Source organism: Rhodnius prolixus, unplaced genomic scaffold, assembly GCF_049639745.1.
Source record: "Rhodnius prolixus isolate KJV_2025 unplaced genomic scaffold, Rpr scaffold_2, whole genome shotgun sequence".
NCBI classification, from domain to species: domain Eukaryota; kingdom Metazoa; phylum Arthropoda; class Insecta; order Hemiptera; family Reduviidae; genus Rhodnius; species Rhodnius prolixus.
The window spans coordinates 2,543,523-2,558,209 of record NW_027411592.1 but is presented as its reverse complement, the minus strand read 5'-3'; the positions used below and the strand labels follow the sequence as shown (position 1 = coordinate 2,558,209).

General features: G+C 30.3%; 2 protein-coding genes and 1 long non-coding RNA gene across 11 annotated transcripts; 2 read left to right on the top strand and 1 right to left on the bottom strand.

Annotated features, from left to right (window-relative positions):
* Positions 1-858: 858 nt before the first annotated feature.
* pch2 (pachytene checkpoint 2 protein) lies at positions 859-8,856 on the bottom strand. 5 transcript variants are annotated; one of them, XM_074120435.1, is made up of 8 exons: positions 8,354-8,544; positions 8,034-8,211; positions 7,719-7,937; positions 7,171-7,398; positions 4,812-5,005; positions 4,452-4,605; positions 4,239-4,357; positions 859-1,913 (listed from the first exon to the last, which is right to left on the bottom strand). In XM_074120435.1, the coding sequence occupies exons 1-8, from the start codon at positions 8,395-8,397 to the stop codon at positions 1,901-1,903; spliced, it is 1,149 nt and encodes a 382-aa protein (XP_073976536.1). In that variant the 5' UTR covers positions 8,398-8,544; the 3' UTR covers positions 859-1,900. The 5 variants fall into 5 exon arrangements, with proteins under 5 accessions (XP_073976536.1, XP_073976534.1, XP_073976532.1 ...); XM_074120433.1 differs by lacking the exons at positions 859-1,913; positions 8,354-8,544 and adding exons at positions 2,341-3,289; positions 8,620-8,856; XM_074120431.1 differs by lacking the exon at positions 859-1,913 and adding an exon at positions 2,341-3,289.
* Positions 880-1,631, top strand: LOC141450230 (EKC/KEOPS complex subunit TPRKB-like). The gene has a single exon (XM_074120436.1). The coding sequence runs from the start codon at positions 880-882 to the stop codon at positions 1,390-1,392; it is 513 nt and encodes a 170-aa protein (XP_073976537.1). The 3' UTR covers positions 1,393-1,631.
* Positions 8,548-13,247, top strand: LOC141450231 (uncharacterized). Of its 5 annotated transcripts, XR_012455977.1 has the most exons (5): positions 8,548-8,688; positions 8,851-9,037; positions 10,778-10,916; positions 11,313-11,383; positions 11,953-13,247. It is a non-coding gene; the product is annotated as an uncharacterized lncRNA (long non-coding RNA). The 5 variants fall into 5 exon arrangements; XR_012455974.1 differs by having other exon boundaries at positions 11,313-13,247; XR_012455976.1 differs by having other exon boundaries at positions 10,778-11,383.
* The last annotated feature ends 1,440 nt before the right edge of the window (positions 13,248-14,687 follow it).

Genomic DNA, 14,687 nt, shown 5'->3' with positions numbered 1-14,687 from the left:
ATGAGAAAATGTGATTGCTTGTCGAGCGATTTCTACGGAAACCTGCATGGTTATCACCTAATACCTTTTCTACATACTGTTCAATCTCTAAAATAATATTGGAAACAATTGGAAGAACGATTATTGCCATCTTAAGTCATTATTTTTAAAGCTTAACAAAAAAATAAAACATGATTGAAATTGGCTAAAATCTTTCTTATATTTGGATCAATGAATCATTAATCCAAAAAGTTATGCAGTACTTTATATCCGTAACAATTTTATCAATCTCAGAAAATATAATCAGTGAGACTGATGCAAGCCAACTGGCAGCACTCTAGCTGCAGTTGGCCACTTAGCAATTGTAGGTGGTCACGTGGTCATCGGCGTCTCAATCGATGTGTTGGACAATCTGAAAGCGAGAAAGAAGAAAGATTTAGAGGGTTTGTGCAGAAATGAAGAGAGTCTAAGCATTTTCAATATTTGGTTTCTGGTGCCTCAGTTACGAATGAAATTTGAAGATCGTTGTGAAGGGTAGAATTAGAAACAAAATATATTTGTAATCTAACTTTTTTTAAATTAAGCAAATAATGATAAGCTTAAGAAACTTTTCAACCTTAAACCGGAAAAAATCATTAATCTGCTAGTTCCGCTTTTTTCCGGAACTTTGTGTCAGATTCGGTTATTGGTAAGCAAATAAGAATGGAACGCTATTATGTTTCAAACATAGTTGGTTCTATAATGACATTTTCTTTAATCAGAGGACTTGAAATTAAGTATTTTGAATAAATATCTAAGAGCGATAAATCATTTTAAAAATTTTCGTGTATAACCTACTTCTCTAGAATGCGCCGATTGAACAAGAACTAACCTAGTCTGTTTCGTAACCTTCCCACCGCAATGAAAACTTTTGAGTTTGGATCTACAAATTTGTATTTAATTCTTTTTCGTAATGTAAAAAATACAAAATCCTTACTAGACATAATTCTTAGTAGTAAAAGTGAATCGGAGTATGCATTAATCCGTGTTAAATATATTTGTGATCCATTCCAAATTGCCATCGCTGGCGGTAAATCACTTTTGGCTAAACAAAACTCAAGAATGGTAACCAAAAACGTTTACACAGAACTTTTATTTAATTTATCAACTACAAAAAATATAACTAAATCTTTAAAAACTTTTGGAGTTGAAAAAGATGACACTGATCTGATCTTAGCTCATTTTGGTAATGAAATTTCATTGAAAAAAGTAGTTGCTCTTATTGATGGAGAGCAGGTTGAATGGACAGAATTATCACAGATTAATAACTTAGATGAGATCAACCGTTGTTATAATATCAACAAACAAGAAATGAGTGTTACAAATTTATTAGATTCTGTAGTCACTAGAATAGCAATAAAAAACTTGGATTAATTTGTACTCTTTGTGTTTCATGTGCCAAAGTCATATTTTTATACAATATTATGGTTAATGAGATTTCGGTTGTGAGATTAATCAATTAACTGTCATTTTCTTAATCATTGAAATCGATTTAGATGTATTACACTGCAGTGAATTGTTCATGTGAATTCTTGTTGTACCAATATCAAAAAAGGCATGAATAGATTACAAACATATTTAATGTATTTGAATTAAACTTGGTTTTGTACATATTTTATTTTTCTTTATTGCTGATTATTTATGATATGTGCAGCACATTGAAAACCATATTTTTTCTATCATTGATCCGGAATTGGCTATGCATCTTCTATTTACCTATTTCTTATATTTCTTTCGTATATCTGGCATTCCAGCAATTTCAAAATCACATTTTCTGAAGAGCGTTGGTAAGGTAGATTTTATGTTTCTTGTTTCCGTTACAATATTTGCTCGTAAAAAAGTTTCCCCATTTCAATATCAGATAAAAATTTGGCTTTCTTTACTAATTTTCTGAGCTGCAACATAAAAAAAAAATACTAGTCTTCATACACACTATGTGTGTACTAAGCTTAAGGAAGATTGTTGGTGCCTTGTTCGTGAAAATCTCAGTAAAGTAATGAAAATTTGCCTAATCGCTTGCAGGATTAGCTCACTTTTTAGTTGCCAGAGAAATACTTGGTTTTAACAAAAGTTGTACTTTTAAAACTCTTCTTATATTCAGACTTACAAAGAACAACGTCCATAAATTGCCAAAACCATTAATCGAGAACCTGGTTAGGATTGTCCTAAACCATAAACTTGGTCTATAAAAAGGTGTCCTTCAAAAAAATCTCCTTTATAATTTCGATGCGCCCTGCATTGCATTGGTCCGACAACTTTTGAAGATCCCAAAATTGTAGGAATGTAGGAAACATTAAAACTTAAATGAAATAAACAACAAAATCGATAACTTACGTGTTATTATTTTTGTAATAAATATGTTCACGTACATTAACTTAAACAATTTTTAACAACTTAAAGCTAAATCCTGAATCTAAATTTGAACTTTTAAAATTGTATTCTAAATTTTTCCTATCACATTGCCAGCAGGTACTGGTCTACATATAATGTAGACGCTCTGCTAGTATTTCAAAGATTTAGGAAACATGTTGTATTCCTCGTTTCCTTTATCCAGGTTAAGATCCTTAATAACAAGGTTGATTGTAAATTTTATCTCAAGAATTAGATATCTCTAACTTTTTAGTAATAACTTTAATTCATCAAACACCAGACTTTGCGATCTCCAGGGTCCATCATCAGTGAATCAGTAAGTTGTATAACATCTTTAACACTCATTCTTAAACATATACATTTTATTTAGTTGCTCCAATATAAGTGCACTCTCGCACACCTAAACATTTTTATTGAACGACTAAATAAGTTGGGTACAGACATTTTTGGATTATAATTGATCATTAGTAAAATAAAACATTACTCTTAATAATTAAGATAGACTATTTCAAAATAAATATTTCTTCAACAATTTTTAAGTAATCTTTAGCTATCTATAAAAATTATAATAAATAATTCTGAACCTCCACATAAAAATGAATCTACTTAGATTTTTCTTAACTTAGATTTCAACAATAAGTTAAAGTTTTTAAAATTCATTAATTAATATTGCTTAAATTAAAAAATAAAAGAGAATTAATTATTCCTATTTTTAGTTGAACGTTATTTGAAAATATAAGTTTGCGATAGAGCGTCCATCTCCTCTTTAATATGTTTCACAGCAGTTGCCATAGTTGCAATGAATTCTGTAGCTCTTATATTTAATTCTGGTGGAATTAGAGTTGCATGAACCCGTAGGGCTACTTTGCGTAGAGCTCGTCCACTTAGTCCTTCGCTAATTCTATTCAAAATGTAAGTAGTATTAATTAGCAATAGTAAATTTAAAGAATAAGTAATACGAACTATAAGAATTACTATAGTGATCAATAGGCACTATAGTCACAAGTCTTGTAAGTTTTTATTTTTTTTTTATTTTATTTTTTTTTTTTTTTGCGCATCAACAGCTGAGGTCATTAGCGCCCGGAGCTTTTTCCAGTGCACTGCCGGCCTCCGGACAGTGTTCTCTCGTTACAGACAACACTGTCCATCACCGGACAGTGAGCTGTAAGAAGCTCCTAGGAAGAGAAAATCTAAGGGCCAGCTGCTGGATTCGAACCCGGGACCTCCGCGTGGGAGTCCAGTATGCTAACCTCATAGCTAATCCCTTCCCTTGTAAGTTTTTATTATAATTTGTTCAAGTACAGCTACAGTCGCTGTGAATAAATGTCTTCATTGAAAGGCATCATACAACGAAAAGGAATAGTAGAACACTGTTTTCTCAGAAAAATAAAGAATTTGACCTGCCTTGAATGGTTTAACTACATTAGCTCAGCACCATCTCCAGGATAGATTTTAGGTTTAAAAGAACTTGCCTAGTTAAGATATACGTCATTGATGAAGATGCTCACACCTACAAGTGCGGCACATTTTGCATGTAAAACTCGCATAGTGTATGAATATTGTATGACTCCACCATTGCGCTAAGAAAAAAAATGCAGATCCAAAAGTAATGTTAATCTTGAATTACTTAAGATTATGATCGCTGAGTCTTAAGAGGAACGATGACGTCAACAATGTCGTTTTGTTACAGTGAACATTAAAACTGTGTGCTGTAGGACAGTTTTTATAAAGGTTGATATAAACAGTGAAATGAATAGAAAGATTTGAATAGATTTTTGAAAGCAACAAACTTTTCTAGCTGACTTAGCCGATAGTTTCCCTTATTAGGTAATAATTGATAAATTACATACCTGGCTAATTCAATCAGTTCTTTATTTCCATCATGTAAGCCGCTTTTGATTGGATCAAAATTTCCAAATTCTGTAATTTCTGAAATTCTTTTTGGGCATGGTCCTACTAAGATATGTTTCTGAAAAATTAAATGACAAATTTATGGAAATGAAGTCGTGAAAATTTGTTTTCTTCTTTTTTTGTTTTTAAATTAAATTAATCGATTAATTTACCTTAATTAATTCTTCTATACACGAATGGTAAATGGTATATATCGCAAAAGAACTCGGATTTGGGATGAGCACTCTGAGATCAGCACGATCTATGAAAGCTATATCTATTGCTTTTGATATATTGGACGTGGTAAGTACTAATACATTAGGGTAACTGAAAAAAAAGGAAGAAATAATTATATTTAAAAATAAATTTTGGTAAAAACCAAACAGATTCACAAAAATCATTTAAAGGAACCATACACCACTATTTTTCGATAGAACCGAAGAATAAACCCTTTCTGGTAATGCCAGAACAAAGTCCAGGGTTTATCAAAACAATTTTTTTTTTTTAAAGAACTTTATATTTCCAAAACTTACGCTTTCAAATGATCAAGATGAGTAAGTACAGCGTTCACAACACGAACTGCGTCCGACGGTTCAGTACCCTGACTGGCAGCGGCCCTAGAATGCGTCAACGATTCTACCTCATCTACGAGAATGCATGTCAACATATCCGGAATTTGTACCATTTCCAAGATTTTTGTAAACATTTTCGATACTAGTTTGCCACTCTATGAAAAAAAAAAAAAAGAAATAGTTTTTATCATATTAAAAAAAAGTTATTGTGATTGTATATATTTTATTTTTTTCCAAAAATTCCTTCTATTCAACTTTTTATTTTACATGAGAAACGTATTTTAAGTTCATCTTTACACAGAATGAAAAAAAGTTGTAATAAGGTAATAAAGTAGTGAAGGTGCAATATATTAACACATCGTTTAAGAACATATGAATAAGATTTAGAAAAACCGTATGAAATTTTATAACAAACAAGAATATTTACTAACTATTGTGTAAAGAATGGTACATTAGAATTAAATTTCTTTCATATGAATCTAACCAATAGAAAAGGTTTTCGTTAAAAAGGCATTCTCACTTCAATAGTCAGTTATTAAACTCTTTACAAAATGACTGTAAATTATAAAAGTGTTTATAAGCTAAACTTGTCAACAAACATGAAGTTATCGTTTTTAAACAGTATGAATAATTTAATAACTCAATTTAGGCATATTTCATTGCCTATTTGCTGGTCGTTAATCTAGGCTGCAATAGTCATATGCATATCAGACAGCTTTGTTTGTATGTTTTGAAATTTAATGTTTGTAAAAGGTGGATCAAAAAAGTAAAACAATAATTTACAGATTGTAACAATAAATATTCTAATTAAATTACTAATTAATAAATTATAATTTTACTCATACTATTCTTCACCGAATAGAACTAAATACTTTTTTCATAATAAAATTTTGTTGGGTTCTTAAACCTTATTCAAATATACTTAAATATGTCATGATATAGTTTACTTATGTAACATATGACTACTTCTTTTCTTTTAGACTGTAGATGAACTTAAAAATAAGTCCGAACAGTTTTTCATGTACTAATATTTAAATAAATAATTTATGAGACTGCATTTTTTTGACCTCATTTGAATGATTACACCAACTCCACAGTCTCAACACCAAATATTATTGAAAGTTTTTTGTTTTAATCTGATGGGTACTCTCTCAGGGCGTTCTTATTTATCATTGCTTATTTAATCATTACTAAATATTAGAAAACTTGAAAAATCTTAAGTTATATTGGATGATGCTTTAGAGGGAACTAACTATAACCTCCACCCTTCGCTCAGGAATTATTTCAAAAAAACAATTTTCCTCCAAAATTTATTGTAATAAACGTTTTGGGGAAGATGTTGATGTTGATCGCCAGTATTCAGTGTCGTATGCGTCATCTAAACGATAAACAGTGCACCAACCTGAATGGTTCAGACCATCGGACCGTCTGAAGATGCAGGGATTCTATTACTTATAGATCTTTAGTTACTCAGAGCACGTCTAGCGCAAGTCCTACCATCTCCTCAAAATAATACAAATCAAATACAGAACTAATTGGACTATCTTTGCCTTTTCACCGAAAAGTAGATAAAGTCAGGAATAATTAATTATAAAAGTAAAAGATCTTATAAGTAGATTGCATGCAACATGCCCAGGTAATAGAAGTTTAGAAAATTGATTTGATTATCAATTAAAAAGAACGAACAAACCTACTCATGAAGTGGAACTTTTTGCAAAACTTGGAATTATAGCAATCAATACATTAAGACTCCTTTAAATACATAAATGATATGACCATATGTTGCATTAAATAACACTCTAGATGAAAATATAACCATATCCTCTTCCAGAAGAGTCCATTAATAGAATTTTTATGGAAAAATGGTTTATATAAAAGATGTTCATCTAAACGTGAGCAACAATTGTAAACAATTTAAATAAAATCACTAGAGCTTTTAGACTAACGTCATGGCACGATAGTTTTTTTGTTTCTGTTTCGGACTGGTTTCCGGTTTTGGAGACTGATTAATAAGGTTAGTGTAGGGAATTCGACGTCAATGAAGTTTCCATCGTCCACTACACTCAGCAATTTCAGTCAGCTTGTGTAGTGTGCAGTAAAAACTTAATCTATCAGGGAACCCTACCGGACAGTTTTAATCTACAGTAAAAGAGAGTAAAAATAATTTTTTTTTTTTTTAGAAAAAGGACTTTTTTGTGGTAAAGAATAAAAATCAAAGTTAAATTATATCTCTCTCGAACAAGAACATTCTTTGTACTGTCTATCTTATTATTTTTAAGTATTTTTTGTCTTGAATTAAAAAACAAAAAAAATCACACACCTCAGAGAAATATTTTGAAAATAAACTATGAGTATTTATTTCAACTAATATCGCTTTCGAGAAAAGCGTCTGCAATCTGATGGCCAATTTATGCGCAAGAGCTTTACAAAGAGATGTCTTGCCAGTACCTGGCGGACCGTGCAGAAGTACCACTCTGTTACAGGCCACAATCAGCGGATCTACTCCGCATTTAGAATAGAGAAGCATCGTCCGAGCATATTGTAGCAGCTGAAAATATTCAATATCATTAGACAAGAAGAACATAATTATCCCACATTAAGAAAGTTCTTTTTTTTTAGCGCTTTAAAAAAATAATTTCATCTTTTCTTAAAAGATTTTTGCCCAACCAATAAATTTCCCTCTATCCCTTTACTAAGTGATCTCTCTTCCTTAGGCCTTCCTCTAATTTGCTTCTTATTTCATTCTATGCGCACCGCCTTTCCTATTTCCCATTCGACAATTGATTTCAATAACTTCTACTATCACCAATACAAAAACATGTTTCTGTAATACTAAATAAATTCCAATAACAATTAAATTTTACTAACAGTATTCTTGATGTCTGAATCAAAAATTAAGCTCTCCCAGAGTCCTTCGTACAAGGCGGATGGTAGTTCGGTGTAGCTGGCCGCAGTGGTCTGTCCCTCATCTTCTAAACATTCTGAACTACTACCGTCCCGGTTTAGTCGATAAAGAAAAAGGTTCAACTCTGCTGGATTAATCTTTAATGGACGTGCTCCGCTCAGATTGTCGCCACCAGCAGCATCCTTTGAGGAAGAGTAGCAATGTCAAGTCTCAAACATTGCGAAAATGGTAAAAAATGATATTCATTAAAAAAAAAAAAAAAAAAGAAGCAAACCTACATCCTGACCAGGATCACAATTTTGAGGTTTACTTTTTTCATAGTCACAAACGTGAATATAATCAAGATATTCAGCTAAACCAGCAGTTTTAAAATTTGTTATACGATCACCCAAACACACTGATGTTTCCTTTAATTCTTCTTTAATCATTGTACAGAGTGCATCTACTTTCATTCTTCTTAAACATGAAAAATAAAAGTTGACAACAAATTACTAAAAATTGTTGAAACTCTTCGCTTACATAAAAATACAATCACAGTTTAAAAAAACTAAGATTTATTCTTCAAAACTAGTTAGATATTACTTTTTTAAGCACTTACCTGGCATCTTTGAGAACTACTTCTACATTTAATTTTCCAAACATTTTAATTAAATACACAATTAATAATGTAAACAAACGAAAAAACCTTTAACGAATGCTACATTTAAAAACTGGATTTAGCGGGAATTTTAACCAGAGTCAGAGAGAGATTACTTCATGGTTACATCAACTAGGTTATCAGGTTCAGGTTATCACCCAACCAACCCATACGTTATTGGCTTCTTAGTATTCCCAATTACTCATTAAATTTTTTATCTTAATTACCTTAGAGAAGTTTAAATTGCAAAATCAGTGGAAAAGTGTTATTAGGCTGACGATCACTCATTGTTTAAAGTAAGTCATTCGTAATAAATCGGCACTTCTTGCTTATATTTTTGTAGTTTCTCTCTTAGAGGCGTTCATCTCTCCAAAATAATACTTATTCAGATGAGTATTTGTTTCTATTCTTTTTCTCATTTTTCTGCATTTTAGATTATTTATTACTTTTTTTTGCAGGATATTCCTGAAATTAACCTCTTGTTCGTCAGCTAGAATAATTCTCTTGTTCAAAAAAACAACTCGACTATTTCCGTCTACAGTCGGCACTCATTCGGAGCACTATCTACACAATTTCCTTCTGCTGCTGAATGCTCCAAGAAATGAAATCACCAAATCGTTTGCATTGTAGCCACTTTAATCTAAAGTTAGCGTTCACTTATTTATTACTTATAATTCATTTTTAATTTAATTAGTTAATAAATTCTTTGCGCTCTTCTTTCATAAAAAATGATCTCATCTGTTATCCTTGTGAACTTTTCTTTAATTAATGATTACCAAATATGCTTTTAATCACAAAAAATACTTCCTTTACGAAAAAAAAGTAACGAATTGTCAACCTTTATTTATAATCACTCAGTGAATAGCAAAGAAGCAGTTTCAAGAAGCTTAACGCATCTGAAACAGTTACTCTTCACTTAATATTCGACTGTTCATCAAACGAGTAACTTATTACTTTCTATATAGGTTGACTGCTTTCTTTTCTTATTTAGTTAGCCAAAATTGTGCATGGTTTTTTCGTTTATTGATACGCTGATTGGTATTTTTGGTTTGAACTTAGCCAGTAAACCAAATCGCTGGTAGTTAGCTAGATTTTAGAAGCCAGTTATTGTTATCGTGTAATTATTTTAGCGATGATCCTGATGCTGCTTCACTGCGTTATGTTATCTTTATTGTATTAATTAATGCATTGAATTCGAAGCGTAATTTGTAGCGTTCCTATAATGGATGTTCATTCAACAATATATTTTAGGATAGTATTGAAATGGCTGATTCCATACCGAATTTCTGGACTTTTCCATTGATTGTAAAATGTCCAGCTACCAGGATTTCCAACAATGTTTCGCGAACAGGAAGTGGTTTGACGAGTAGGATCAAATGGTTCAACGATCTTTATCACAGAGTGATGGACGATTAGAGTTTGGAAAATCAATAATTTCAAAATTGCCTCCTTCGGAACCGGTCTAACCACATTCGGGCAGTTCTAGGAGCGAAACTAGTTGAACTCGTTCAGAAGTTATGAGATTATAGCTTCATGACTTAATATTTCTACTTGATATTTGCGAAATAGTCTTAACACTTGGCTCACAAATTCGTGACGATTTATTTCAGAATTTCTTTGCAAGTAAGTAATCGCCTACTTTTCCAGGCAGGACTTAAGTCCAACTACCAAGATTTGTGTCGTGGACAAGGTGTCATTTTATAACAAATCGATAGGTCGCAGAGTTGTCTTTACTTTAAAAACTAATCTGGAAGCGCCTCAATTACTGTATATTATGTTATTAATTAAAATAATAAAATATAATTTTAAAGAAGCCATAATCAGTGACGAGCTAGAAATAACTGGGATCCCTTTTTCCATTTTTTTGGAAATTGGCGAGCCCATTAAAATTTGGTTTTCCATTAAATAATTAAATTTTCTGTTGCGTTAAATTCTATAGAAATTATATACGCAAAAAAAGTAAATTATAACTGGGCAGATTTTTCTTAAAGAGTTTAGAATCTGACCGTGGTCGAACGTTTTGGTAGCAAGTGAGATTTAGAACCAACTCAAGTACTGCTATGAAAATATTTACTACACTGAAGGAAATGTACATTAAATCCGCCAATTCAAAAGTTTGAGTATGACACGCAAATATGAATTTTATAGGGAAGATAATACGTAATTTTAGAACAGTAAATTAATAATATTAAGCTTAATGGTTAAGACTAATCACATTTTTAATATATTAATTTTTTAATATTGCTACACTGCTTTCCACATACATTGATACAACATAGGCCTATATTCTCATGTTTACTGATAAATTCAATGAACGTTTTTTTTTTCTTTTTCTTTTTTAATGTTTTATCATATTTTTTCTTATCCTAATGTGTTTTGTTTTAGGTTATTCATGAAGGTTGCAAATATGTGCTGATTTTAAGAGGAAAGTAGTGATGAAGAGTTTCCTAAAATGTTGCAGTATGTTCATGAAATTTCAGCTAAACACAACATCTACTTTGAAAGTCTTAGGCACTGAAAATGAGTAAGCTAATAAAAATAAATACAAATAATAGAATAATAATTTAAAAAATATTCTCAAAGAAGACCTGTGAAAAATGAAATCCGGATTGATCGTACTTTTGGAAGTTTCAGTTAAATGATACGATGATTAATCCTTATGATGTTGCAAAGTTTTTGGGACCCGTTTTGTTTGGGGTATGAGATAGCGATTCAATTCTTAAATAAATATTCCGTGTATTTAAAAATATATTATAATGTGCTGAAAATAGATTACAGCAGGAATGGCAATGATTAAAGACTGTATTATTTACCTCAGTTAGTTTCAGCCATTTGTGGGAGAGAATGAAGAAAAGCATGAATCTAAAGATGTATCAAAATAAGATGCTGTTAATTTTTGCTTTTGAATTCAATTTTCCAGCTCAGAACATTAATGAACATGAGAGGTAACTTGGTATTGAGAGATTTCATTGTTTAAATGTCCAGTTACAGGTAAATTATATACAATAATTCTTTTCATAACCTGAGAAAGTTGAGACAGACTTTGAGCTGGAATTTTTTGTTGTAAATTTAGAGATCTTTTTCTGTCTAATACTATCAAAAATACCAATTGTATCTGCTAAAATAGTTCATAAACAAAATAATTTAATTGATCTCACAAAATTGACAACTTCAAATACATGCAGAGGTTTGATCTCCATGTTTTTTTGGCCAGATCCTCTAGTGAAGATAGTTAGTCTTTCCTAGCAGCCATTGTTGTATCTTAGCTGGACATCGTGAAACTGTTCTTGTCGAACTTTTCACTAAACATACAGTTGTGAACGTAGGAAGTACGTTTCGCTAGTTTGGGTTAGATACCAACAGATAAGCAGTAACTTATTTCGAAGAATACCATAATAGATTTTTAGATTTTGCATTGATTCAAAAATCCCTAGCCACGAACTTTCCAGATCTGAAGGATCTTGTTTGTTAAGGGATTTTGAAAAGATTACACGGATCCAGTACTAAATTTAGATCAGATGAATGCTCAATATTTCACATACAAGCTCTTTTGTTTTCAGAATCAAAATAATTGAGAAAGGTGCTCTCTTTATTTGGTTAATCAACAGAATGAGCTCCAAGCAGCTGGTAGGAAGAGAAAATCTAAATTTAGGCTTAATAAGAACCTAGGTTCACCCCATGGAATTCCTATGCACCAACCACTTAGCTGAACCGTTCCCTGGAAACAATGTTTGTAACACATTTCTTTATAACACAATGTTTATACGATAACACAATTTCTTAAATATTATTAGTATTATTAGTATTAGTAATTAATATTTCTTGTCTATTTTTTTTAGTGTTTCTTAATGATTTTTGGTGAATATCGAGGTGCGGTCTTAAATAAAAACAACTTTTTTACTTTATACCAACGTTTCGGTAATGTTTACTACCTTCTTCAGGGTCTGTACAATAGGAATATTACACTAATATAGATAAAATTAAAAACCCAAAATATAAAAATTATTTCTAAAACATAAAGTTAAATAGATAGATAAATATAATAAATATAATTTAGAAAGACTTATTATATTTATCTATTTAATTTTATGTTTTAGAAATAATTTTTATATTTTGGGTTTTTAATTTTATCTATATTAGTGTAATATTCCTATTGTACAGACCCTGAAGAAGGTAGTAAACATTACCGAAACGTTGGTATAAAGCAAAAAAGTTGTTTTTATTTAAGACCGCACCTCGATATTCACCAAAAATCATCTATCAACAACGGTCGAAAAAAAAAACCAAAACCATCTGTGTTTCTTAATGTTATCGATTTAATAAAATACCTAAAAATTAATATTTTTGAATTGTATAGTCCTAGAAGTGTTCTACTACTTGAATAGACTAGCAAAGCCAGCAATTAAATCAACAATGAAGAGGAGGTTCGCCAAGAAAACAAAAAAAATTTCTATCGAAATGTTATTAATTTAATATATTTACTCGTAATTAGACAAACATGTTAATTATATGTATATTTTCTATCAGCTGAGGTTTTTTCCCGAGTTTTTTTGCCTCATTATCCAATTTTATGTTTTATATATTGTACAATTTTTGTAATTATTATGCTGGAGGTTATAGTATTCGTACTGGTACTCCACTGTACATAATGTATTTATTTTCATGTAATAAATAAAAATCCTTCTTTCTTATATATTTCACTTACAGCAGCATGCATTCAGATCAGTGTGAGGGATCTCACACTAATAATTGAGCCAAACAAAGTCATTTGCCTTCCAAATTCACATAAGAGAAGAAGAATTCAGCACACTGTTCTTCAACTACAGCTCGAAGAGAATTATTAAATTTCAAATTATTATTTTGTTTATCTTATTATTTCCTTTATCACAGACTGTGAATGTTTAATTATGTATATCATTCAAGAACATTCTTCTCTTGTACGCCTAAAGAGTGAAAAATTACAGCATCACAGTTATTACACTCAAAATAGCATGAAAGTTATAATTCTGGTTAAAATTATTATGTACTATATTGGAAAATATTGAAGGCCATTAAATGTTTTTTTGGTTACTATTTTCCAAAAAAATTAAAGTCACTTTGTAAAACTTTTATAAAAATATTTTATTTAAAATTAATAAAGATACATTGAAATATAAGGTGTTATTATTGTTTGGCTTTTGTACAGCCACCTAAGATTCTCTCCTAAGAGAAAAACTGAAAAGTAAAATCAAATAAAAATACATAAAAAATGTGGGAAGACAAGATTTGTCTCCTGTTTTTTTATGTGTTTTGTATTTAAGAATTGTTATGTTAATCAACTATGAGGTAGGTTATAAGGATTCATTTTATGACATTGGCTTTTCTTGAACTATGGACCATTCTTTATAAAAAGACAAAATACTGGATGGTTTAAATATTTGTGCTGAAATCCATATTAAATTAAGGATACAGCATCGTTCTCTAATAACAGGAAATAAATAGAAAAATGTTTGCAGCATTTTTATTGCATTTGCTTCGGTTTTTTTAATTATTTTTCTTCAAATTATTATATAAGAATGAAATATTGACTCAAAAGTGAATTACTGATGCAAGACAGTTTGATGATAATAAGGATTGCAAAGCAAACTTGTATGCATACATAAATTAAGTTTAATAGAAAACATATTCAATAGTTTTATTAAGTTAAAACTATAACTTTTATTGTTTAAAATTCTCGCTTTCTCTTGTTTATGTAATACTTTTATTTACTTTCATTTAACTATACACCTACTCCACAATTCTGTTTTGACAATCTTTACGTATTGTAATGCGCTAGCTAGACGAAATTTATAGCCTTAATAAAAAGAACTACAGAAATTATAATGCCATAAAAACATTGGCAGGATATGTTTAAATAGAAAAATAAATAAAGACATAACAACGCAACGCGGTTGCGAAGAGCCATACGGTACTTATAGGTACTGATTGGGTTAGTTACAAATCGACGACCTAGTTGAAAAAAAAAAAAGGTTTCATTTGTGTTATTTCCAAATGAAGGTGGTTCTACTCAAGGTTAAGCGTCAAACCAATATTATAAGGAAGGTTGCATTTTATTTTAATTTTAAGTAATAATTAAAATGAGTAGTTTTATAAAAATAATCTTGGTTAATTTTGTTTTCGCCGAACAACCAACTAAAATTTAGGATTTTAGATATTTCTTTCAAATGAAATAATTTATCTAAGTTAATTTCTTTTAAAGCTCAATGATTATCGTTTGTTTAAATGGGAAATAAAAATTGCATTGGAAAACATTTTT

Coding starts and splice junctions, on each gene's coding strand:
- pch2 (XM_074120431.1), bottom strand. CDS start 8,397: ATGTTTGGAAAATTAAATGTAGAAGTAGTTCTCAAAGATGCCAG. Junction 5,006..7,170: donor TTTCAAAATATTTCTCTGAG/GTGTGTGATTTT, acceptor TTTTTTTCATAG/AGTGGCAAACTAGTATCGAA. Junction 3,290..4,238: donor GAACTGATTGAATTAGCCAG/GTATGTAATTTA, acceptor CATTTTGAATAG/AATTAGCGAAGGACTAAGTG.
- LOC141450230 (XM_074120436.1), top strand. CDS start 880: ATGAAAACTTTTGAGTTTGGATCTACAAATTTGTATTTAATTCTTTTT.